Source organism: Loxodonta africana, chromosome 12 (assembly GCF_030014295.1).
Source record: "Loxodonta africana isolate mLoxAfr1 chromosome 12, mLoxAfr1.hap2, whole genome shotgun sequence".
Lineage (NCBI taxonomy): Eukaryota > Metazoa > Chordata > Mammalia > Proboscidea > Elephantidae > Loxodonta > Loxodonta africana.
Genome location: NC_087353.1, coordinates 72749395 through 72776548, shown reverse-complemented (window position 1 = coordinate 72776548; position 27154 = coordinate 72749395). Strand labels below are relative to the sequence as shown.

Genomic DNA, 27154 nt, shown 5'->3' with positions numbered 1-27154 from the left:
CAGGGATCCCTGAGTCCAGATCCACGGCAACTATTAACAACATCAATGAGATGTACAGGAGCACATCTATGTATCAGGCACTGTGCTATAAACATTACCTGCATTAATTCATTTAATTATCCCAACACCTTTATGACAAGAGATGCAATTCTTACCACCAATTTACAGACAGGGAAACTGAGGCTGAAAGGCATTAAGTAACTTGTCCCAAGTCATAGAGCTAGTAAGGCGAAGGGGCAAAATGTGAATCCAGTCAGTCTGATTCATGAGCTCACACTCTTATCTACTATCCTATGTTGTCCCTGTGCGCTGTTAAGTCGACTTCAACTCATAGCCACCCTATAAGACAGAGCAGAACTGCCCCATAGGGTTTCTTAGGCTATAATCTTTATGTGAGCAGATCGCCAGGTCTTTTATCCCATGGAGCGGCTTGTAGGTTCAAATCACCATCCTTTCGGTTAGCAGCCAAGGGCTTAACCACTGGACCACCAGGGCTTCTTCTACTATCCTATACCATGTTTTGATGGTAAGAAAAATCCTGTTTTTGGTCCAGAGCTATGGTTCTCAACCAAGGGTGAATTTGCCCCTCAGTGGACATTTGATAATGTCTGGAGATATTTTTCATTGTCACACTGGGGGAGGAAATGCTATTGTACCTAGTGGATAGAGGACAGGGATGCTGGTAAACATCCTGCAATGCATAGAACAGCCTCCACAAAAGAGAACTGTCTGACCCAAAATGTCAACAGCACCCAGGCTGAGCAACCCTGGTCTAAAACAGAGTGTGACGCAAGCAATGTTCTTAATGGCTCTCAAACCAGCCCTGATGGCAATTCTAAGTGTCCCAAAACTACCTGTAGCCGTAGCAGCACCTTCTGGGGAGCGGACACCCTAAGATGTCTGTCTGAAAGAATACTCACTTTGATATTTAAATCCTGGTGTTCCCCCCTCCCCCGCAAAGCTTCATTATTAGAAACACATTATTATTATTATTTACCTTCAGCTCTACAAATGGAGCCCTGGTAGCACAGTGGTTAAGCGCTTCAGCTGCTAACCAAGAGGCTGGCAGTTTGAATCCACTAGCCACTCCTTAGAATCCCTATGGGGCAGTTCTACTCTGTCCTATAGGGTCACTATGAGTCAGAATTGACTGGATGGCAATGTGTTTGGTCTGTTTTTTTTGGTTCTATAAATACACTAAAAATGTAAACAGTGCTCAGAGCAGGAGATCATTGCTGTGTTCCTATTATGCATCAGCCCTCCTGGGACCACACCCACAGAGGGTGCAAAAATAAGTAAGATAGTACCCACCCATGAGAAGGTCATCCACTAAGAGGAGAGGAGAGGTAGAACCCCAAGCATGCAAATGACTATTTCAAAAAGTAAAATTAGATGAAATCCTACACTAAAGTTACTGTGACTCAAAAAAAGGAGGAAGTTCATCTGATTGAGAGGAAAAAAATCAGTGGAAGTAGTACGGGTCATGGGCCTTGAAGAATGGGTGGGGTTTCAGCTGTAGGGAGGAAGGCAGGAAGGGAATTGCTGGGGTAAGGAAATGCACGTGCAAAGGCTCAGAAGTGGGAAAGAACAGGCACGTGTAATGTCATAATCATCTTTGCTCATTATCTTTTTTTGGAGAAACTATTCCTCCCCACCTGGAAGGGCTGTCAATCACAACTCCTCCACGTCTTGGACAATGACGGAAGGCATGTGACCCAGGCTGGCCAACCAGAGAACTCTGCCCTCTAGTCAACAGTGATTGGTTCATGGATGTGAATAGGACTGTCCCAGGCCAATCGGAGTCCTCCCTGAGACTGGCTGAGGCAAAATAAGTGCGGTATTCTCTTCTCTCTGGAGCTGCTATCAGTAAAGATGATACAAGCCCAAAGCTAGGGGAGCAATCTGGGGAAATCATACCTGAGAATGAAGCCAACTATCAGGAAAACAGGGCCAGAAATGACAAAAAAGAGAGACCAGGTTCTTACAACATTGTTTGAACTCCTGGAGCTTGCGGTTCCTGAACTTGTCAGTTACATGCACCCCTAAATTTCCCTTTAGTACTTAGGCTATTTTAAGTTCTGTCCCTTGCAACCAAGAGAATCTTGACCAGCATAATCAGAGGCTAGAGAATAAATGAGTTTCGCTAGCGTTTCAGAGGACACAGTGGGGGAAATATAGTGTGTGTGCTGCAGGGTTGTAAATTACATACACTGTCAAGAAGAGACAATTGCAAACAAATACCATGCTGCCAAAGAGAACAGTAAACCAGACAACTCAGGGAAGAAATAAAATATCCAGGAATTGGCTGACAGGCCAGAAGTAAGATGTGAATGACAGCGAGAAATGCCAGGAGCTACAGATATTCTTATCATCAACACCCACTCCTTTGCCCCCACTTCCCGCACGTCGAACGATGGCAGACACACACCAGCCACAGGAGGTAGAGAGCAAGGATGACTTGCAGAGGGGCTGACCAGATCATGTTAATGTATGTGGCCAAGTCCATGAAGCGCTGGGCATCCACAGACATGAGGTTGACGATCTCCCCAACCGTGGAGGACTTTCTGGCTGAATTGGTGATGACCAGGGCCTGTGGGAGAGAAAGCAGAGGGCGAGCATGAGTGTGGCAGGCCGAGAGCTCTGTCCTCTCCCTCCAGGCTCGCTCAGAGGAACGAAGCTGCCCAGCAGGGGAAATGCCACTGCCTGTCCTCCTCCCCTGCCATCTGCCCAGCCTGCCTAGCTTAGCTCAAAGCCCATGTTCTTGTCGAGGACACACACTGTCTCCCCATCTTGAGCCCTTCAATTTGGAAGGGACCTTAGCAGCTGTCTAACCCGGGCTGTGCACACATTAATGTGCACACAAATCACCTGTGCAGATTCTCAGTCAGTAGGTCTGGGTGGGGCCTCAGATTCTGCTTAGCTAACAAGCTCCCCAGTGGCACTGATGCTGCTGGTCCCCAGATTCCAGTGAAGCACCAAAGGTCTAGGTCAGGGTTCCTCAACCCCAGCACTACTGACATTTGGGACATGGTAATTCTCTGTTGTAGGGGCTGCTCTGTATTGCATCGTGGGATGTTTAGCAGCCTCTCTGGCCTCACCCCCTAAACGCTTCCCCCACTTGTGACAACCAAAAATGTCTCCAGACATTTTGTCAAATGTCTCCTGGGAGCAAAACTGCCCTGGTTGAGAGCCACTGGTCTAGGCTACTGGTTGTAAAACGTGGTTGCACACTACCACCTGGGGAGTTTTAAAAAACACTTATGTCCATCACCAAAAAGCTATTAGAACTAACAAATGAGTTCAGCAAGGTGGCAGGGTACAAGGTCACACACAAGAGTCCTGATGTCTGGGTCCCACCCTCAGACGTTCTGATTTAGGTGGCCTGGGCCAAGGCCTGGGCCCAGGTGATTCTATTGTGCAGGCAGGGTTGAGAACCCCTGGTCTCGTCCATGTTTCCCAACTACTGGCAAGACAGTCTCTTCCCAACCCATGGGCCCAAGCTGTGTTCTTACCCCAGGGGAATGAGACGGTAACCAGGTTCCTTTAAAACCAGATGAGCACAAATGCCTACTAAGTACTCTATCACCCAGGGAATAAGCCACCTGCTCAGCTCAAATTGAGAGCTAGAAGCAGCTCAAATACACACAGAGCAGAGTGAAGGTGGCTGAAACAATGGGCTCAAGTATAACGATTGTGAGGATGGCACAGGACCGGGAAGTGTTTCGTTCTGTTGTACGTAGCATCACTATGAGTCGAAGCCAACTTGACGGCACTTAACAATGACAACAACAGAGCGAAAGTGTGAACCTGGATTTCCCCACATCAAAGACTACAAACCCATCTAAGAAATTCAATTACCCACTCTGACATGCGGGCTCAGGGAGGTTCTACACACCGACCTATGAGGTCAGCTCTGTAGGGTACAGTGCCTGAAACAATCTAGCTCACAGGTTTGTTAGTGTAGCGAGTATCTCAAATCAATCTCTTTTGAGATATAAAAGAGCAGATTAAACAAGGAAGGAAGCAGAGATGGGGAAGGCAGATGCCATGCCATCTGATCACCCAGAAATAGATGCTGAAGAGAGACAAGGACCCACCCCCAGAGCCAACGAGTGTCCCCCTAGAGCTGGCACCCTGAATTTAGACTTGTAGCTGTCTCAACTGTGAGAAATAAACTTCTGTGAGAACATAAATTTGTTTGTTAAAGCCCCCCACTGTGGTATTTCTGTTATAGCAGCACCAGGTAACTAAGACACCAAGGGATCCCGGAATGCTGGGCCACAGGAGCTGAAAGAAGGACTCTCCCCCAGGACCAACAGAGAGAGCATTCCCCCATAGCTGGTGCCCTGAACTGGGACATCTAGCCTCCTCAACCGTGAGAAAATACATTTCTGCTCTTTGAAACCACCCACTTGTGGTACTTCTGTTACAGCAGCACTAGGAGGCTAAGACCCCCATACCCATCCCAAGCGACCTAGCCAGGTCCCCACAGGCTCAGAGGCTGCACATGAGAGATGCCAAATGCCAACGCCAGCCCGTTGTGCCACGGCTGGCCTCGCTTACCTTCCGGTAGACAGCCCCGATGACAGCAGTCTTAATCCTCATGCCACTGACAAAGCAGATATGGAAGTACTGGTGTAGCACAAGGGTCTGGAGGCAGGCGCTGATGAAGAGGAGTGCTGTGTAGAAGTAGCCCTGCCAGTCCGGGGCCTTCTTGTCATTGACAAAGTTGATGAGCAGCCTGCGAGGAGCAAGGACAGAGCCTGGGGTCACTGGAAGGCAGCATACACATGGGGAAGAGTCCTTTAACGTGGGGTCAACAGCCCAAATTTCTCCTGGACCAGCTGGGGTAGGTATCACTGCTCCCATTTTACAGATGGGAAAGCAGGCCCACGGAGGTGATCGGACAGTGCAGGGAACCCAGACAGTTCACGGCAGAGAGCCTCTACCCCAGGCTCTATGCACCTGTCATCAGCGAGTTCTTAGTACCCCAAAGGTGACCAAGTAAAGAATATAAGGGACAGAGCAGAGGTAAGAGGGCAAGAGAATAAACGTGTGGCCCCCAGAAAGAGAGAGATGAAGAGAGAGAGAATCAGGGGGCAGGGGTGAGGAAGAGAGAGAGAGAAAGACAGAGAGACAGACAGACAGGGAGGAAGGGAGGAGGAAGAGAAACAGAAAGACAGAGAAGACGGGGGGGGAGCAGGAGAAGAGGAAAACAGGCGGAGAAAGACAAACAGAGATGCAGGCAAGACAGACAGGCAGGGAGACAGTCAGAGAGACGGGCAGACAGAGTCAGACAGAGAAGTGAAGAGGGAGCGAGGCAGAGAGAGAAGAAAGGAAAAGAGAAGGAAAGAGAAAAGACCTGATCTCTTACTTTCTGGCTGCAGTTTTTCATGAGCTCTGGCTGTACTTCCATGCTCTTGGGAAATACATTTATAAGGGATAAAGTAAAGAGGGTAAAGACAGGGAGCCTTGACTATAAGCCCACTTGCGCACGCCGCAGGTGAAAGGTCAAACCAAGGAAAGGCTGAGGCACCCAGCTGGGAGGGAAGGGGGTCTTACTTTAAGATTTCTGGGCCGGCAAACATCATCAGGTCGTGGAGCGCCTTAAATAAGAAGCTCATGAGGAAGTAGGGCCCAAAAGTCTTGTATAACACCTTGAACAGGGATGGGTCCCGGTCCTTCTGGGGGGACTTGACGATCAATGCCTCTGCCTCCTCATTCACATCCACTTTGGAGCCCCCTTTCGGCTTGGCCGGGTCCTTGGAGGAGTACACGATCTTCACCGGCTGCCTGAAACCCATGGAACGTGATGCAGTGTGGGCTCTGCCAGACATCCAGCCTGAGAACCCCACTCCTCAGGGAAAGCACGCCAAAGATGGCAAGTCACCCCAGAGAGGCAGCTCACAAAGGAGTTAGGAGTATGAACTCAGGAGCCATGGTTCAAACACTGGCTTGACCACTTTCCAGCTGTGTGACTTTGGGCAAGTTCCTTAATCTTTCCAAGTCCTAGTTTCCTCATCTGTGAAACGGGGATAAAAGGACCTTTCATACAGCTGTTGTGAAGATTAAATGCACTAATAATATACACAAAGGGCTTAGAAGACTGCCATTCCCAAACTGACCTAGAAATTCAGTGCAAAATCCCAGCTGGCTTTTTGGTAGAAACTGATAAGCTAGTCGGAAAATTCATAAGGAAACACAAGGAACCCAGAAGAGCCAAAACAATCTTGAGAAAGAGCAAAGCTAAAGGACTCATACACCCTAATTTTCAAAAATTATAAAGCTACAGTTATCAAGATGGCGTGGTACTGGCATAAAGACAGACACACAGATTAATGGAATAGAATTAACAATTCAGAAATATACCCAACTAATTTTTGATAGAGGTATCAAGACTATTCAATGGGAAAAGAATAATCTTTTCAACAAATGGTGCTGGGACAACTGGATTTCCACATACAAAAGAATGAAGTTGGACCGCTACCTCACACAATATACAAAAATCAGCTCAAAACAGATGAAAGACCTAAATTTAAAAATGCAGGCTTCAAAACTCTTAGAAGAAAACAGGGGGTAAATCTTTGTGACCTCGGATTTGGCAATGGATTTTTAGATATGACACCAAAGGCATGAGCAACAAAAAGAAAAAATAATAAATTGAACTTCATCAAAATTTAAAGTTTTCTGCTTCAAAGGACACTACCAAGAAAGTGAAAAGGCAATCCACAAAACAGGGCATTAAATATCTGATAAGAGGGACTTGTATCTAGAAAATACAAAGAACTCTTACAACTTAACAATGAGAAAATAATCCAATTAAGAGATAAGCAAAGGTTCCAAATAGACATTTTTCCAAAGAAGATATACAAATGGCCAATAAACGAGTAGTTGCTCAACATCATTAGTCACTGAGGAAACGCAAATCAAAACCACAATTAGATACCACTTCACACAAACCAGGGTGAATAAATCAGATAAGAAAATGTGTTCATGAAGATATTGAGAAACTGAAACCTTCATACACTACTGGTAGCAATGTTAAATGGTGCAGCCACTTTGGAAAACAGTCAAAATTTAAATACAGAGCTACCATTTGACCTAGCAATTCTAGTCTTAGGTATCTACCCAAGAGAAATGAAAACACATGCCCACACACAAACTTGTACACAAATTTTCATAGCAGCATTATTTATAAAAGCCAAAGAGTGGAAACAACCCAAATGTCTATCAACTGGTGAGTGGATAAACAAAATGTGGTCTATCCATACAGTGGATTATTATTCAGCCATAAGAACAAATGAAGTATTGATACGTGATAGATGCTACATGGGTGAACCTTGAAAACATTATGCTAAGTGAAAGAAGCCGATCACAAAAGACTATATATGATTTTGTAAATATGAAATGCCCAGAATAGGGAAATCTATAGAGACAGAAAACTTAGGGCTAGAGGGGCTGGGGCTGTGATAGCTAAAGGTAAGAGGTTTCTTTTGTGGGTGATGAGTTATGTTCTAAAATTGACCGTGCTAATATATACAACTCTGGATATACTAAAAACCACTGAATAGGACGGTACGTAAATCACATCTTAATAAAGCGGCTAGAATAAAAGGGGTCCTCATCTTTAATTTTTTTTTCATCTTTAAAGAAATTTTTAAAAGTGTCATGCACACTGTATAATATTAGTTGTTGTTATTTTATGTCAGTGCTAAAAAAGAACATAAAACATCAAACACCCCAGCTCATTTCTTTTTCAGGTAGAAGCTGAGGTTCAGAGAGGTTACAAGCTCGTTCAAAGTCACAGAGCAATGAGAAAACAGGATACTAGCTCAACTCTCTTCCCCCACCACCACCACTCCCCAGTGTAGCCAGCCTCTAAGATGGCCTCCAATGACCTCGCCTCTTGGTATTTATGCCCCTGTGGCATATCCTCCCACTCAGAATAAGGTATTGTGGAAACGACAAAGTATTACTTTCATGACATAAAAAATGTTGTAGGCCAGACCTACCAGACTGGTTGAGGCTGGAGAGCTCCCCAGACCACTGCCCAGAGACACTCTTCAAACCTTAAACCAAAATTAACCCCTAAGGTCACCCTGTAGCTAAATAACAAATTGGCTCAAAAAATAATGACTATCACTGTGGTCCTTTGAAAAAATCACTTATATGAGACCAAACGGTCAACAATTATTTTAAAGCAAAGATGAGAGTATAAGGGGGCAGGGAAACTAGATTAATGGAAACAGAATAACCAGAGTGGAAATAATGAGAATGTTCATGCATTGTGAACAACGTAACCAATGTCACTTAACCCCTTGTGTAGAAATTGCTGAATGGGAACCTAAACTGCTGTGTAAACCTTCACAGAAAACACAATAAAATATTAACAAATAAAAATAAAAACACATCGCGGCTTCTGTTTTGCACTTTCTTAGATCACTCACTCTGGGCAAGCCAGTTGCCATGTTGTGAGGACACTCAATCAGCCCGCTAGAGAGGCCCACATGGTAAGACCTTGCGAACAGCCAGCAGTGGCTTTCCAACCATGTGCACCCTGGAAGCAGATCCCCCAGCCCATTGGAGTCTTTAGATGACTGCAGCCCCAGACAACAGCTTCACTGCAACCTCATGAGAGACTCTGAACTACAGCCACTCAGCTAAGCCATCTCCGGATCCCTGACCCACAGAAACTTTGTGAGGTAACAAACATTCATCATTGTTTCAAGCTGCTGTTTGGGGGTAATTCGTCACGCAGCAAGAGATACTGATATACCCCCAGTTCCTCACTCCCCAAAAAACAGCCATATGCCTCCACGTCCGAAATACATTTCCAAGCTTAATACTCAGTCAACCCTAACACTTACAATTTACAAAATTCTTCCGTGGCCTGAGTTCAATGAATGGCAGTGATTTCAGAAGACTCTGGCTTATCACGTCCATGCCACGTCTAACCGTCCGGACCACTTGAAACTCCTCCCACAGGCAACAGCCTCCCAACACGTCTTGCCTCTCTCCTCTGTCCCCTACCCTGAAGTATGGGCATTGGTCAAGGCTCAGATAGTCATTTCCTTCTTGGTGCTCCCTTCAACAGGAAAGAACCAGAAACATGGGAATTACCCGATACCCCTCTCCCTCACCATCCCCAGGTCCAATCAGTCACATATCCCATCTATTCTGCTCCCAGGATGCATCTAATCCATTCACTTCTCTCCATCTCCAGTCTCCACCCACCCAAGTGACCACTACTGGTGCCTCCTCACTGGTCCCCCCACAATCAATGCCCTACCCAGCAGCCAGTGGGATTTCCTATAAAACGCATCACTCTCCCACTCAGACTCCACTGATGGCTTCCCACTCCATCCAGAATACAGTCAAATGCAGGTAACCTCCCATCCTGCTAGGAGGACATATTAGTTTCCTACTGCTGCTGTAACAAACCATCACAAACTTCGTGGCTTAAAAACCCCACGAATCTATTCTCTTACAGTCCTGAAGCTCAGAAGTCTAAAATGGGCCCACGGAACTGCACTCCTTCTAGAGATTCTAGGAGAAAATCTGTTTCTTTGGCTTTTTCCAGCTTTGAGAGGCTGCCTACGTTCCTTAGATATTGGCCCCTTCCTCCATCTCCAAAGCCAGGAACATTGCATCTTTTCTCTCTGACTTCCTGCCGCCCTCTTCTAATGACCCTTGTGGTTGGATCAGATCCACCTAGATAATCCAAAATCATCTCCCCATCTCAAAATCCTTAACCTGGTCACATCTGCAAAGCCCCTTTTGCTGTGTAAAGTGGCATGTTCATAGGTTTCAGGGATTATTAGGGTGTGGACGACTTTGGGGGCTGTTATTCACAGAGGATTACCCATTATCCCACAGGGGTTATTTCTGTTTCTCACTTTGTTAGCATCACCACGTGAGGTGTATCTGCTCATGTTACCTATTTCCTCTGAAGCTGGGCATCTGGCTGAAATCTGTTGTATGATTTAACCTACATATGCATTCTTGGCCAAGAGAGAAAGCCAGGCAGAGAGGAAGGGAGTGGCTCAGCGCCCTCACCCGCTCTCTGCACCACTTCCTGGGCTGCGCCCTGGCCCAGTGCCTGTGCTACTGCCAACCCAGGGTCAGCAGGTGCCGGGCTGCTGTTGGTGTCTGGGTGCCAGGGCACCCAAAGGGCCAGAGACAAGGTCATGGGCAGGCAGGGTGGAAGAGGTTCAGCCCCGGGTGCCAGAGAGCAAGTACAGTGGAAGAGATCAGATAATACTGAGTTGGAAAAGAACACTATTCAACAAACAAGCCTACAGGGAGCTCCTGGAGGGGAGAAAAAGAAAGCAAGGTATCTGAGTGGTCCAGCAGGGAAAGGAAAGGAAAGCTGGATACAAAGGTCTGAGTCAGGAAAGCTCTACCCAGATCAGAGAAACAGAGGAGGTGGGAAAGCAGGGGGGCTGGGAGGGAAAGGGGCTTGCTCACCGGTCCCAGCTTCAATGTGGGCAAAGTGTAATGGCCCAGACCTACTGGACTAGATGAGTGCCTGTTCTGGCCCAGGCGCTGAAGAGACCCCCACCTTCTAACAGCCTCATGAGGGAAACAAATGAGCTAACATGTGTGAGAGGTGCTATCATGGGGCTGGGGGCAGTCCCAAAGGCTTCCTGGAGGAGGCGGCATCTAAGCTGAGACCTGAAGGATAAGGAGGCAGAATGAGCAAGACCTGGAGCTACGAGTTTGGAAAGAGGTCAGGCAGCCCCTCCAAGAATGGAAAGAACCTCAGCATAGCCTATGCCAGGTGCAAGGGGGCAGGGAGGGGCTGCACCATTATTTGAAGGAATGAGAACTTGAACCAAAGGGCAACGGTAGCTACTGATGGGCTTGTTTGTCATTTTTTCAAATAAGATCTTGAATGTTTTTGAAAAGGCAAAATCCCAAACTTAAAACAGGTTTTAGTTCGATAAATTCCAAGTTTTCTGATTGCATTCTGAGCAACCAGATCTTTGAAACACAACACCCAACCAATCACAGAAGGGCAGGTTTGACGTGCAATTACAGAAAATGGACTGCACAAACTTAATGCATATTATTATCTTACAGATAATAATAAATACAACAGCAGTTTTTTAAACCACAGATGGGAGTAGCAAGAAAGCATCATCGGCCCCTCCACAAAACTGCAACCCTGGCAGGATTTAAAATGCTTCGCTTCCTAAAAAATATAAATGGCTCAAGAAAGTTCTTCCTGTTTTTTTTCTTTAGTAGTTTTTTTCTTTTTTTTTTTTAAGTGCTTTTTGTTTCTCAAAACCTATGGTTCTAGATGGGGGTTGTTTTGCAAATTCATGTTGTAGGGTTATCACAATGATGGAGAATGGATGCCAGACACTCAGTGATGCACACAACAATACTGGATGAAGAACAATGTCCCACGAGACACTCATGTAGGTGAAAAGCCTGTTTAAAAGTATCTAAACTTAGGGCCCTATATAGGGGCTATTTTTTTTTTAATATAGGGCCCTGGGTGGCGAAAGTAGTTTGCTACCAGCTGTTAACCCAAAGGTTAACTGTTCGATCCCACCAAACAGCTCCACGGAAGAAAGGCTTGGCAATCTACTTGCATAAAGACTGGGGCCAAGAAAACCCTACGGAGCAGCTCTACTATGTAACACAAGGGGTTGCCGTGAATCAGAACTGACTCAGCAGCAGCGGGTTTTTTTGTTTTTTTTTTAAAGTTTAGGCTTTAATCTTCCAACATAAAGCCATGCACACTACGTATTTTTTGCAAGTATAAACATATCCCGGATTTTTCAGGAACGTAACCACCGGACAAGTTGAGGGAAGACTGTTATTTTTGTTTGGAACTATGCCAAGTGCTGGGCACCACTTGGCAAAATCCAGTCTTCAATGGCAGTGATGTTTCTACTCTTTTAACCACCAGGACCACATGGGCTGGGTCCCTCGGGGCGTGTAGCATCCTAGTCACGGTGAACACGCACCAGACTCTTCATTCTATGTTCTAGCGAATGCCTGAACATTTACATGCTGAAATGCACACCAACCCACCCACTGCAGGGAGTCGATTCTGACTCAGCAACCACATAGGACAGGGAAGAACTGTCCCACAGGGTTTCCAAGGCTGTAATCTTTACAGAAACAGACTGCCACATCTTTCTCCCACAGAGCGGCTGGCAGGTTCAAACTGCTGACCTTTCGGTTAGTGACCAAACACTTAACCACTGCGCCACCAGAGCTCTGAGATGCACGTTATAGATTAAAGTTAACTCTCATTATCCGCAGATTCTGTATCTTCGAATTCTCCTACTCGCTAAAATCAATACTCACAGAGCTTTTGCGGTCATTTGAGGACACGCACTGAGTGGCAAAAAATGTGAGTCGCCACCTTCCCAGCTGGTAACTGCGGATCAGACCATTGTGACCTACCGGGTTTTCACTGGCTGGTTTTCAGTAGCAGATCACCAGGCCTTTCCTTCCTAGTCCGTCTTAGTCTGGACGCTCCACTGGAATCTGTTCAGCATCGTAGCAACACGCAAGCCTCCACTGATAGAAGGGTGGTGGCTACAGTCTTATTGAGTGTCAAGTTTGGCACATTTTGTGCTTTTTGTTGATTTTGTTGTTTAAAATGGCCCCCAAGCATAATGCTCAAGTGCTGTCCAGTGTTTTTAAGTGTAGGAAAGCAGTGTGAAGTGCCTTAAGGCAGAAAATATGTGTGTTAGATAAGCTTAGTCAGGCATGAGTTACAGCGTTGTTTGTTAGCCTTGAGTTCAACGTTAATAAATCAACAATACATATTAAATAACGTATCTGCAAACAGAAACACATATAAAACAAGATCATATATTGATTGGTTGATGAAAATACTATGAACGAGAGACTCACCGGAACCTTGCTCTATGTTTCTCCTAGGAGCTATGGTTCAAAATTCACTAATTCGGCATTCCCAGTGACTTTATGAACTAAATACAGCGAATCACAAGAACCAACTGTACTGCCTTTCAGCTCTCTTTTAAAGTCTAGTTCGAGCACTATATTGATATTTTTTAAATTACATACATTGGTAGGTTATTTTTTTTCATGTTTCCTTAAAGTACAATAAAGGAGGTGTTACAAAATCTTTTCAGATGAATAGGTCTAAGAGCTTGAGAACCACTGTTCAAAATGCACATTCTGGAGAGCTTCATTTGGTTTGCTTTATTTTTTTTGCTCTTCTCAGTCGTTTATGCAACAGAAATAATTAAGTAAAATGGTCACCCCTTCTTTAAACACTGCTTACTGGTTTTCACAATTTTGCTTTATTGAGGTATAACCGATGTGCAAAAAACTGCACATATTTAAAATGTACAATCTGATGAGTTTTGACATACATATATCCTCATGAAAGCTTCACCACAATCAAGATGATGAATGTAGCCAAATTCTCAAAAGGTTCCACTGCCTCTTTGTCGTTTCTCCCTCCCCCTACTCCGTGCCCCCCTACCCAGGCAACCCCTAATGTGATTTCTGTCACCATGGATCAGTTTTCCTTTTCTAGAATTGTATATAAATGGAACATCTAGAGTGCACTCCTTATTGTCTGGCATCTCACTCTGCAGAATTATTTGGAGATTCATCCGTGTTGTTGTGTGTACCAATAAAACCCCAAACCTGCTGCCGTTGAGTCAATTCTGACTCATAGCGACCCTACAGAACTGCCCATAGGGTTTCCAAGGCTATAATCTTTCGGGAAGCAGACTGCCACATCTTTCTCCTGCAGAGCTGCCGGTGGTTTCAAACCGCCAACCTTTTGGCTAGCATCCCAGCGCTGAACCACTGCACCACCAAAGATCCTTTTCATAGTTCACTTTTTTTCACTGCTAAAAGTATTCCATTGTGTGGATCCACCAGCTTGTGTATCATTCACTTGTTAATGGTTTGGGTTACCACAAATAAAGCCGCTATGAACATGTGTGTATGTCTTTGTATAAATACATGTTTTGTTCTCAGTGGGTGCGTTGTATAACAGGTATGTTTAACTTTTTAAGAAACTGTCAAACTGTTTTCCAGGTCACCTGCTCATCTTCATTCATGCCAGCAGGAAGCACAGTTCAAGGTAAGCTAACAAGGCCTTAACCTCCAGGTGACCATAAGTTGAAGAGAAATTTCCATTCCGTTTATTGTATTAAAACCATCGAACACAGGCTGTATGGGAAGGGAATGGGAGTCACTGCCTTGGGGTAACGTAAAACTTGGATATAGGTAGTGGTGATGGCTGTACGACATCATGAATGTAATTAAAATCACTGACATTCTGGTTAAATTGGCAAACTTTTTAGTATATATATCTTAACAAAATGTTTTTAAAAACCACCATTTAACACAATCCAATGAAGCACTGAGTTTAAAACCCAAAGGTGGCGGGGATGTTGAGTTGAGATGTGCCTTTTGAGATGAGTCACTCTGGCTGCAGTGGGAAAAGCAGGAAGGGCTGAAGACCCATGCCAAAAGCCAAGCCTGACCTCCCAGCCCAGGCCACTTGTCTTTTCCCCTGGGGGCATGAGACACTCACCAGCCATGCTCCTCTCTGGCCTGCATGCCATGGCCACACCAAGCTAGAAGAGCCCTCATCCCGCACCCCCAGCCCCGGTGGTCACAGGTTCAAATTTGGCTCTGCCTCTGGGAATAAGGTGAGTGAGCCATCGTGCCAGCGTCCCAGACAGGGTCATGCAGCTCCAAGCTGAGAATCTCTAAAGACCAAGGTAAGAATGGAACCGGCCCTCCTCAGATGGCCTACTATCTAGCCTGGCAAGCCAGTTCCCACCTGGTTCTCCCAGGCAAAATGGAAGCACCCAGCCTGGTACTGTGCCCAGCTGAACAAACACAATTTTTACAACTAACACCTGCCCAGGGTTTACCCAGGGCAATGACCCAGCTTACCAGATAACATTTACCTCACTGAATTCAGAGAAAATCCTCTGAGACCAGATAAGCAGAAAACGGAGGCTCTGAGACATCAAGGAACTTGCCCACAGAGAGGCTGTTTCCACAGCCCCTACCCTGGTCTCCCTGCTTCCACTCTTGCTCCTATGACCCACCTTTCCTGGGGCAGCCCAAGTGGTCCTTTGTGAAACAGAACTCAGGTCACACACCACTCTGAATAAAACCCACCTGTGCCTTCTCACATCACAGCCCATGAGACCCCTGCAAGTACTTACTTTATCTCCTCCCATTCTCTCCTTCAAACTCCCTGGGTGGCACAAAGGGTTAAGCACTCAACTACTAGCTGTAGGGTTGGTGGGTTGAACCCACCCAGAGGCACCTCAGAAGAAAGGCCTGGTAGTCTGCTTCTGAAAGATCACAGCCTTGAAAGCCCTATGGACTGCAGTTCTACTCTGACACACACGGGGTTGCCATGAGTCAGAATCAGCGCAATTAACAACAACGTTCTCACCCTCACTCACTCTGCTCCAACCATACTGGTCCCCTTATTGCTCCATGAGCATGCTAGACTTATCCCTGCCTCAGGACCCTTGAACTGACTGCTTCCCCTAACTGTGAAGCCCTTCCCCCAGATATGCACATGGCTCATTTCAATGTGAATCTCTGCTCAAATGTCACCTTCTCAAAGTGGCTCTCCCTGACCACCTAATCTGAAACAACTCCCTCAGTCACCCTCTTCTCATTTCCTCACCTTTATTTCATCATAGCACTTATCGCTTTCAGGAGTTTCTTGTCACCCACCTACACACATATGTGTACATACTACAAATATACCAATGTATGCAATGATGCCCACCAGGGAACACAGTCAGGTAAACTTCTTAGCCATAACCATATACCTCCCGGGACTGAGATACTGGGCTTGAGGGTTAGGGATCACAGTCTTGGGGGACATCTAGGTCAACTGGCATATCATATTCCATACAGCTTGGCGAGTAGCGACTGGAGTCTTAAAGTGTTGCGAGTGGCCATCTAAGATACTGCAACTGATCTCTTCCCATTTGGGGCAAAGAAGAGTGAAGAAAACCAAAGACTCACGGAAACAATCAGTCCAAAGGACTGATGGACCTCATGAATCATGACCTCTACTAGCCTGAGACCAGAAGAACTATTTGGTGCCCAGCTACCACTACCAACCACTCTGTCCAGGACCACAGTAATAGGTCACAGACAGAATGGGAGAGGAAATGTAGGCCAAAATTCAAACTCATAAATAAGGTCAGACTTACTGGTCTGACGGAGATGGGTGGAATCCCTGAGACTATGGCCCTTAGACACCCTTCAAGCTTGGAAGTGAAATCACACCCAGAGACCACATTATAGCCATACAATAGACAGGCCTATAAAAGGGACAATAACATCAGTGAGTAATGTACACCTCAGAACAATCAACTACATGAGACTTAAAAAAAAAAAAAAAAAAGGGAGAGAGAGACTTAAAGGGCAGTATTTGCCCAGAAGCAAAGTTCAGAAGGAAGATAGGGGCAGGAAAGCTAGGTAAATGGACACGGGAAACCCAGGAAGAAAGAGGGGAGAGTGCTGACACATTCAGGGGGCTGCGACCAAAACAAGTGTGTATGAATTGTTGAGTGGGGAACTAATGTGCTCTGGGAATTTTCACCTAAACCACAATAAAATGTTCAAAAAAAGTTTCTCGTGGTAATGTATTTTTGATGCCTCAATGCCCTGTCTCACATACAGTGTTATCCAATAAAAAGGCTGTCTGTTTTGTTCCACTCTCTTTGTTCATTCTTTAAGACCTAAACAGTGCTTGGCACATGAGAAGGAGTCAGTCCATATCTCCTAAATTAGTCATTAAGGACCAGGCTAGCGGTAGAACCTCTTGGTTTACACCCTGTCCTCTTTCCAAATACCTGTGTTGCCAGGTCCATCCTACACCTACAGTCGGCTTCCCAGGTGACCTCCAGAGAACACAAAGGTGGGCATCACTCGTGCTGGGTCACCTACCATGAGAAGAAGAGAGGGCCCAAGCAAGCAGCTAAGCCTGGATAACAACAAATGGCGACACCCAAGATAAGAACATCACTTCCTATCTTAGTCATCTAGTGCTGCTATAACAGAAATACCACAAATAGATGGCTTCAACAAAGATGAATTTATTTTCTCACAGTCTAGGAGGCTAGAAGTCTGGATTGAAGGTGCTAGCTCCACGGGAAGGCTTTCTCTCTCTGTTGGCTCTGAGGGAAGGTCCTTGTCGTCAAACTTCCCCTGGGTCCAAAGGATGCACTATTCCCCTGGTTCTTGTTTCTTAGTGGTATGAGGTCCCCATGTCTCTCTGCTCCCTTCTCCCTTTTATATCTCAAGAAAGGTTGGCTTAAGACACAAACTAATCTTGTAGATTGAGCCCTGCCTCATTAACTTAACTGCCACTAATTCCATCTCTTTAACATCATAGAGATAAGAAAATCACATAGGAAAATCACATCAGATTGACAAAATGGTGGACAATCACACAACGCTGGGAATCATCATGTAGCCAAATCGATACACATATTTTTAGGGGACATAATTCAATCCATGACACTTCATCACAGAGGGTGTTGCAGGCCAGGCTGGAAGGAACTACAGAACCCTGCCTGCCAAGGACCTCCAACTTGGTCATATCCACAGAATCAGCCAGCGCTGTGTGGGAACACAATGCTGGCAAGCCCCTCAGGCTGCCTAGCACCAGGACCCAAGCTCTAGCTGCCTTTCATGAGACACATTCTCCTGTTACCATGGCCACCCCAAATGGTCACAGGTCCTCTGCTGATGTCCTAGTAACCAACAGCATGGGTGTCCCAAATTCCCATCCACTTCCTTGGCTTGAGGTCCCTGGGTGGTGCAAATGGTTTGTGCTTGACTACTAACCTAAAGGTTGGTGGTTCAAACCACCCAGTAGCATCGCAGAAAAAAAGCTCTGATGATTTGCTTACATAAAGATCACAGCCAAGAAAACCCTATGGAGCAGTTCTATTCTGTAACATGTGGGGTCACCTTGAGTTGGAATTGACTCAACAGCAACAGGTTTGGTTTTTTGGTTTTGGCCCTGGCTTGACCTCAGACATGTAACCTGGGTATTCCCAGAATGGGGTGAGGAATCAGACCTCTGGTCTAAGGCTTTGCTTCCTGCAAATCCAAATGGTCTGCAGGGAACCAAACATGCAGGGTAAGTCCCATTATCACCCAGCTCTAGCAAGGTGAGTAACAGGCCTGTCTTAACAGTAAGCGGTCAGGAAAACAGCTACACTTTACGACCACAACCTGTTGTCCCCATGATACTCATTTCACATTCTAGCTTCCCTGGAATCAGGACATGTCTTAAGTCAATGACACATCCTAGTTTAACTGGCAGTTCTTTTTCTTTCTTATTGGCACATAAAACAATGGTGTATGTTACAAATGACAACATCTTAGATTTGATGGAACGTGGTCTGTGCGGGGGAGGCCCTAACCTGATTTCAAGTAGCCCAGTAAGAGAAGTGGCTGCAGAGTACATGGGGCAGTCTAAACCCTAGGACAGTCAAAGCTAGCCCTGATTGGTGCTTCTTTGGCTAACCACCTCATGAAGGGAGAGGCTGGTCATTTGTTGCAGTGTTGTGCCCTTACCTTGAGACAGCAGAAACTCGCAGGATGCAGATACTCAGGGAGAGAGAGAGGGAGGAGATGAGGCTAACTTGAGGGGTACTCAGCGAGTGTTGTCAAAAACAGAGTCAAGCACCCGCTCGACAGGCGTTTTTCTCTCTTTTCTGCCCAAATCGCCTCAACTACATATAACATTCAACCCCATTTTACAGACAAGCAAAGTGGCTGGGAGAAATGAAGCAACTTGCCCAGGACCACAAAGCGGCTTGGCATGAGCCTGGACTCAGGCCCTGTCCACTGTTCCAGGCCATGGTGTGGGAAATGGAGGTGGCCAGGCCATCCTAGACAGAGTGCCTGACTTCCCCAGGGGCAGGACACACACTTACTTTCTAGACTTGGCACATTCTTTCTTCCAGTTCTTCACCAAAACAGGCACAACTTGCTCTGATGTGTCTTCCTTGTTTAGGGACCAGAGGTCTGTGCTCTTCAGTGGCTGGCGGAAGCCCTGGACCATCATCCTGAGGCCAAAGCACAAGGGGAAGGAAGGAATAAGAGAGGGAGCCGGTGAGTGTCTGGGAGGAAGAGGAGAATGGCACATTCATCCCCCTCATTTCACATTCTAGCTTCCCTGGAATCAGGACGTGTCTTAAGTCAATGACACATCCTAGTTTAACTGGCAGTCCTTTTTCTTTCTTATTGGCACATAAAACAATGGTGTATGTTACAAATGACAATATCTTTGATTTGATGGAACGTGGTCTGTGCGGGGGAGGCCCTAACCTGATTTCAAATAGCCCAATAAGGCAATCAAAAGGCAGCTGTACAATCGGGAAAACCTGGACGTGGAAGGATATTCCAAACCAAATCCATTGCTACTGAGTTGGTCCCGACTCATAGCGACACCACAGGACAGAGCAGAACTGCCCCATAGGGTATCCAGGGCTGTAATCTTTATGGAAGCAGACTGCCACATCTTCCTTCCATGGAGCGGCTGCTGGATTCAAACTGCCAGCCTTGTAGTTAGTAGTGGTACACCTAACCACTGTGCCACCAGAGGTCCTTTTGGATGGACATGAGGCCACAGCAAATCATTATTGCTAATTTTGTTAGGTCACTCAGGAAAAATGGCCTTTTTTTTTTTTAGAGATACATACAGAACATTCAGGAGGGAAACATCAACAGGACAGAACGGAACTGCCCCACAGGGTTGTCAAAGCTTTAAGGTGGAGCCCTGGTGGCACAGCAGTTAAGTGCTCAGCTGCTAACAAAAAGGTAAGCAGTTTGAGCCCACTAGCTGCTCTGCAGGAGAAAGGTGTGGCGGTCCGCTTCTGTAAAGATTACAGCCTCTGTCCTACAGGACTGCTGAGTCGAAATCGACTCGATGGCAATGGGTTTGGCTGGGTAATCTTTATGCAAGCAGATGGTCACATCTTTCTCCCATAGAGCAGCTAGTGGGTTCGAATTGCCAACCTTCTGGTTAGCAGCAGAGCACTTAAACACTGTGCCACCATGGCTCCTTGTAAGGGAAAAAGAAAGATTCAAATAATACCCAGTAAGACTCTTGACAATGTGCAGAAAAAGATGCTGTAAAAACAGAGAAGAAGGAAGAATATCAAAATGTCAACAGCATGACAATGGTTGCCTCTTGGACTTTTGTTGTTGTTGATCTATGCATGATTCTCTTATCCACGTTTCCTGTGGTATGTATGTATTATTTTTCTAATGGGGGAGTGGGGAAAGTAAAACGATGCCAATAATAATTATACCTACTGTAAAGAAAAAACCCAAATCTGAAACTAAGCCAAGAGCAGGCCAAGCCGTCCACCGAGCTTCAAACCTTTCATGGTCTATGCATTTATCACACCCAAGTTCAAGCTCCAGGAGACAGCGTCAGTGTCTCTGAGCTGGGAACAGAGGACACAAAGGAGTGAGAGAGGGAGCTGGTGGGGAGCTGAGGGGAGCCGCACACTCACTGTCCACCCCGCCCAGGGCCTTACCCTGTGATCCACCAGAAGCTGATCCTGGAAAGGAAGGAGGCACCGGATTCTGGGCAAGGATTCTGGTGGAGAGAAAACACAGGTGGAGAGCAGAAGGGAAATGAATGATTCCACTTCCATCTATGCCAAAGCTCTGCAGGGGCAGTCAGCAGCCCACACCTCCTCGGAAAGGACCCCCAGCCACTCTCGCACCTCATTTTTCCACCCCAGTGGATTTTTCTCTTGGTCCTAGTGGCTTTGAAAGACATTTATGGCAGTTCCTCCAGTTTCACCCAGAAAATATTTCCCGAGCACCTACTATGTGCCAGGCATGGTACAAAGGGCAACACGCCTGCCTTATCTTAAATCCCTACAGCAACTCTGAGTGTCCTATCACCATTATTCCCAATTTACCCACTCATTTATCAAATTCTTCCTGAGCACCTACTAGGCACCAGGCACTCTACAAAGTGCTACATACCAGTTTTATCTTATATCCCCACAACATCTATGAGCGTGGCATGACTATTAGTCCCACTTTACTCATTCATTCTTTCATTCATTCAACAAATATGTCGTGAGCATCAATTAATTATATGCCAGGTACCATGCATATGGATCTTAGCAAACGGACATGACCCCTTCCTACATGAAGCCTGTGGTCTACTGGGGAAATAAAAATACTGCTTGCTGACATTTTCTACCAGCTTGCTATGTTCTAAGCCCTTTACACAGATTATCTCATGTAACCCTCATAACCACCCTACCAGTACCAGCTGCCGTCGAGTCAACTTTGACATGTGGCAACCCCATGTGTGTCAGAGTAGAACTGTGCTCCATTGAGTTTTCAATGGCTGATTTCCCAGAGTTAAGCCCTTCTTCCGTGGCGCCTCTGGATGAACTCAAGCCTCCATGCTTTGGGTGAGCAGCCGAGCACGTTAATCTTTTGCATCACTCAGGGACTCCCATAACTACCTTAACAGTAGGTAATAATATCATCTCCGTTGTGCAGTTAAAGAAACAGGAACAGAAGAAGTGAAATGACTTGCTCAAAGTCCCACAGCTAGAATGTGGTAGATACAGGACACAAGCCCCAAACAGTTAGGCTCCAGGGACAGACATTAAACAAATGATCACAAAAATGCCGTTATGTGCCCTCCAGGTACGTAAATATTACCACTGGGACCCCATAAAGGGATGGGGGCTGATTTAGTTTACGTGGGTCAGGGATGGTTTCCCTGAGGAACACGTTCAAGCTGGTATCTGAAGGGTGAGGAGGGGATAACTAAGTGAAGAGGCGGAGCAAGGTGTTCCCAGCAGAGAAAGTAATGTGTGCAACCTGTGGTAGAAGACACATGGCCCTATTCCAGAAACCTGTGCAGTCTACCCTGGAGGCCACAAAAGGAATTTTGGGTTTTATCCTAAGAAAGATGGGAAGTCATTGACAGACTGCAAGTAAGTTTCAAAGAATCTCTTTCCCAGAGGCACAAAGATGAGCCCCTGATCAATAACAGGGAGACAAAGAAGGGGACATCAGCATGGAGCCTCTGGGATTATATACAAAGGTCAGCTTTCAATGCTGATAAATTCAGGTCTAAATTCTGAAGCTTTAGTGAAGCGGGGGTGGGGTGGTATGCGGTAAAGGAACTAGTTCTACCCTAAGTAAGGTGGCCTTGGTCCTTGGCTCCAGAGAAGTAATCCCTGGAATAATTGCGGTGCCTTGGTCTGGGACTTCTGGGCCATACCTAATGATTTGTGGGGGCTGGTGAGACCTGAAAAGACTCACCTGGGAGGCTGATGCCAACTAGCCTCAGGAGGCAGGATTTAGCCTGTCATGCAGGACTGGCCACTCAAGGCCCATAACATACAGCTCAGAGAGCTTCCTGGTCAGTGAAAGGAGAACCTTCCCAGACCTCGCCCGTGCAGCTCTTCCTTATGATAATCCTGATTTGTACCCCTGTGCTATAATAAAACTGTAATTGTAAATATCATAGTCTCTCTGAGTCCTATGAGTCATTACGGCAAATCATGGAACCAAAAGGAGAAGGGGAAGCCAGCAGGTGAAGGTTAGGGTGTCATGTGGACTCCGAACTTGCGGCTGGCATCTGGTTATTTGGCAGCCTAAAGGACAGTGTCTTTTTCACCCGCAAGGTCTGCCCAGCTCCGGCTGTGTGGATCGAGGAGAGAGTGTGCCATGTGAGTGCTGTTGTCAGAAATGATGGAGAAGTGGGAAAGTAGAGACTGCAATAATCTCCACATTTGGATTCAGGCTGATCTTTATCCACAAAGCTATTATCGTTCAAGGTCACCATACAATCAACAGGTCCAGCATTTTGCAGAGATGAGGACTATCAAAGAGTCCAATAAGAAAGTATACTCTGCCCAAGTGGTTTTCATTCAGCCTGGGCATGAGTTATGGATCAAACTGTGTCTTCCAAAAGTACGTACCAACTTGGCTAGGCCATGATTCCCAGGATTGTGTGGTTGTCCACCATTCTGTGATCTGATGTGATTATCCTATATGTTGTAAAACCTAATCTCAGCTGTGGTTAATGAGGCAAGGTTAGGTTATATTAAAGAGGACTAGGGTGTGATACAACACCCTTACTCAGGTCACAGCCCTGATCCAATGTAAGAGTTTTCCTAGGGTGTGGCCTGCATCACCTTTTATTTTACAAGAGATAAAAGGAGCGAGAAGCTAGCACAGAGAGAGGGACCTCACGCCACCAAGAAAACAGCACCAGGAGAGGAAGGCATCTTTTGGACCCAGGATTCCTGCACTGAGAAGCTCCTAGACCAGGGCAAGGCTGATGACAAGGGCCCTCCCCCATAGTCAAATGAGACAGAAAGCCTTCCCCTGGAGATGGCACCCTGAATTCAGACTTTTGGCCTCCTGAACTGTGAAAGAGTAAATTTCTCTTTGTTTAAGCCATCTACTTGCGGTATTTCTGTTATTAGCAGCATTAGATAATTAAGACAGTATGCTTTTAAAAAACACTATACCCAGGCCTCACCCCCAGAGACTCTGATGAAACTGGTTTGAGGTAGGACCAGGGCATATGGGTTTTTGTGGTTGTTACTTTTTTTTTTTTATTATTATTTCATTTCAACTCCAAGATTCTCCTTGTTAAAATGGCTAAGGCAGAAAATGTACAAGATAAGCTTAGAACGTATTATCACACCCAGTAGCAAGGAAAAAAAGATGAATAAGGTTGTGTTAAAAGGCCTTAAAAACAACTAGAAGCACCTCCACGGGCCAAAAAATGGTACAATTTGAGCCTCAATAAGGATAACACGTGTGATGGACTGTAACATATCACATCTGTTTAAATACGTAAGTCTGTATTTAGAGTCTAAAAACAAAAACACCTTGGTCACTGGCTAATGAACCAACTCAATATTTTGAAAACAGTAAAAGGGGAAAAAATAAGCATTTTCCCCGCCTTTCCCAGATGAACTACATGACTGCGCAACCAAACTAGACAAGGGCAAGTGTCTTTTCATGGAAGGGTACATAAGAACTTTATGCACTATTTTTACAATTTCTTGTGAGTCAAATTATTTCAGAACAGAAAGATATAAAAAAACACACGAAATCCTTCTTTCAGAAAGGCACACTGCAGTATTTACATATGCCACTCAGGGTGAAGGTCCATGGCAGCTGATTATACCACTATGCTATCTACTTTTGAATATGTTTGAAAGTTTCCATCAGGAAAGGTTAAATCAAAGGATCCCCCAATGACTCCAACATGCAGTCTGGACTGTGAACCACCAGGTTTGACCTCATTAGGCTCCACTCGCCCACTCCACAAAGACCAGAGACCATGAGGGGCGGGGAGGTGGCCAGACCTGGCTGCCCACCAGCATCTCCTGGGGGAACTTGTTAAAATGCAGCTGCGTGGGCCCAGCACAGACCAACTAAATCAGATTCTCTGAGGTTGGGGCCTTGACACTGGCATATTTTTTAATAATCCCTAGTGAATCAGATGCAGCTGGTCACAAACCTACAATTCCAGAATAACCTAAAGGAGAATAAGTTCAGACTGCGGAGTCAGACGAACCTGGGTTCAAATCCTAGCTCCACCATTTTCTAGCTGAATGGCCCTAGGCAAGTCACTTCACCTCAAAGCCTCGGTTTTCTCATCTGGAAAGTCGGGGTGATGGTTCCTTCTGCTCAGCCGACCTTACAGGAACCAGGAGGGACAAGTGCAATGAGATCCATGGGACTGGAATTTTTCCAAGCTAAAGCCGCAACAGGATCAGTGGAGGCGGTGGTGGTGGTGGTATTTGTTTTGCAGGCTGGGTGAGAAACATTTCAGTGTAGGCTGGTTTTTCTCCTGGAAGAGTCCACACCTTACTGCCCACAGCCAGTGGGTGGGTTATCAGGAAATTCCAAATTGAATTGCAAATCCACCACTTCACCCACCACAGTCCTACAACTGTGAAAAGCTAAGGTGCTGGCAGAGAAGGAAGGCAGGGGTGGGGCACAGCTGGCGATGACTCACTCCTTTCTTCAGTAAATGTTTAAGGAGGGTCTGCTTACACGCCAGGGTGCTGCTGAAGCCTGGGGACAAAGCTGTGAGCAAGACAGCGAGTTCCCTCCCCTGCAGCTTCCCACCTGGGGCTTGGCGATGGGTAAGACAGTAAGCAAACCAAGACGCAGACAAACTATAAACTGTGAGAGCTACATCAAAGAAAAAAACAGGTGCCAGAGAGAGAAGAACAGGTGGAAGAGGGCAGAAGGCTGGCTTATGCGTGAGACAGTATGGTACAGTGGTTAGGAGGGAGGGAGTCAATCCCCGCTCTGCCATTTACTAGCTGTGCGACCTTAATGAGTCACTTGATGGTGGTAAGATTAAATGAGATAAAACACGTTAAGTACTTAGAAAAGTGCCTGGCACAAAGGAAGAACTCAAGAAATTATACTATTACTATTTTGATTAACAGTAAAACCAACCAAACAGTTGGTGTCAACTCAGGCTCACAGCAACCCCACGTACATCACAGTAGAACTGTGCTTCACAGGGGTTTCAATGGCTGATGTTTCAGAAGCAGATCGCCAGGCGTTTCTTCTCAGGCACCTCTGGGTGGACTGGAACCACCAATGTTTGGTTACCAGAGAGTGTGTTAACCGTTTACGCCACCCAGGGTATCCTTCATTAACAGCAGCAGTAGTAAAGTAAGAACAGCTTTCATTCCTTACAGACCCCTGGCACATCAAGCACTGTGTCAGATGCTTTACATCGCTCAGGGGTCAGCAAACTCAGCCCACAGGCCGGCTGCTTCCTTTACTGGGACACTGTCGTGCCCATTCATTTACATATTGTCTATGGTGTCCTTCCTGCTCCATCCGCAGAGTGGTTGCCGCAGAAACTGAACAGTCTGCAAAGGTTGAAATGTTTACTATTGGTCCTTTACAGAAAAAATTTTGCGGATTTCCACTTTACCTGAAACCTCACAACACCCTAAGACATAGTGATTAAATAATAGGTAAAACCCGAGCTCAAATGTAGGTCTTTTGGACTCCAAATCCAGTCTTTTTTCAGCCTTGGCATGGGCTCAGAGCACAGCTGTGCCAAGTTGCACCTTGCCCAAAAATGTGCCCAGCTCCACAAGACCCAAGCCCTGTGCCCAGAGGGGCTGCCTCAGCTTGATGGAAGCAGAGCCTTGCTCTAACCCATCCACCTGGAGGGGTACCTATTTCCAATTTGCACAAAGGTACTGAAAGGGCTAGTGGGGCATGGGGGGGGGGCCCTGCATGGGGACACGCATAGGGGCTTCACAAATCCCAGTATTCCTTTATATTAGGCAACTCCAGCTGTGGGTCAACAAGGAAACAACCTGTTGACCACATCATTTAAGGTGAATTCACTCTGTTTATACCCAGCTGTACACAATCACCCTAAAAAAAAAAAAGTTGCCATCAAGTTGATTCTAACTCATGAAGAATCCATATGTGGTCTACAGGGTTTTCTAGGCTATATTTTTTAAAGAAGCAGGTCATCAGGCCTTTCTTCTTCAATGCCATTGGGTAGGTTTGAACCACCAACTTTAGGCTGGTAGACGAGTACAAACCATTTGTGCCACCCAACAGAATCTTATTCCTGAGATCTTAACAAACGATGCCCTGAGGAAAAGATTAACCCCTTCTCTGGCTAATAAAAGTGAGTCCAAGCCACTGTGAGAAAATTCACCCCGCATATGTAATAACGGTCATGTTATTAACATAAATGTTTCACAGTCTCTAATTTTTGCCCTGGTGGTGATAACCAAGCCACTCCATCAAAGACTTGGTGATCTGCTCCCGTAAAGATTACAGTCTAGGAAACTCTATGGGGCAGTTCTATTCTGTCCTATAGGGTCACTAAGATTCGGAATCAACTCCACGGCCCGCAACGATTTGCACACTACAAGAGCTTTAAGGTATTAAAAAGCAAAGATGTCACTTTGAAGACTAAGGTGCGCCTGACCCAAGCCATGGTGTTTTCAATCGCCTCACATGCACGCAAAAGCCAGACAATGAATAAGGAAGACCAAAGGAGAATTGATGCCTTTGAATTATGGTGTTGGTGAAGAATATTCAGTATACCATGGACTGCAAGAAGAACAAATCT

The 27154-nt window shown here is 45.9% G+C and overlaps 1 protein-coding gene across 4 annotated transcripts in view; it reads right to left on the bottom strand.

Annotated features, from left to right (window-relative positions):
* The window catches only part of ABCC1 (ATP binding cassette subfamily C member 1 (ABCC1 blood group)), a 175242-nt gene that overhangs the window by 73946 nt on the left and 74142 nt on the right, over positions 1-27154 (bottom strand). For 2 of the 4 annotated variants that reach the window (XM_010601238.3, XM_023540926.2), the window contains exons 6-10: positions 20559-20620; positions 18948-19079; positions 5563-5793; positions 4564-4741; positions 2429-2590 (exon numbers count right to left, since the gene is read on the bottom strand). In XM_010601238.3, the coding sequence (XP_010599540.1) occupies positions 2429-2590; positions 4564-4741; positions 5563-5793; positions 18948-19079; positions 20559-20620 (765 nt within the window). Of the gene's footprint in view, positions 1-2428; positions 2591-4563; positions 4742-5562; positions 5794-16850; positions 16920-18947; positions 19080-20558; positions 20621-27154 lie in introns of those variants that run through there. The other 2 variants (XM_064295633.1, XM_023540927.2) reach the window with 2 other exon arrangements.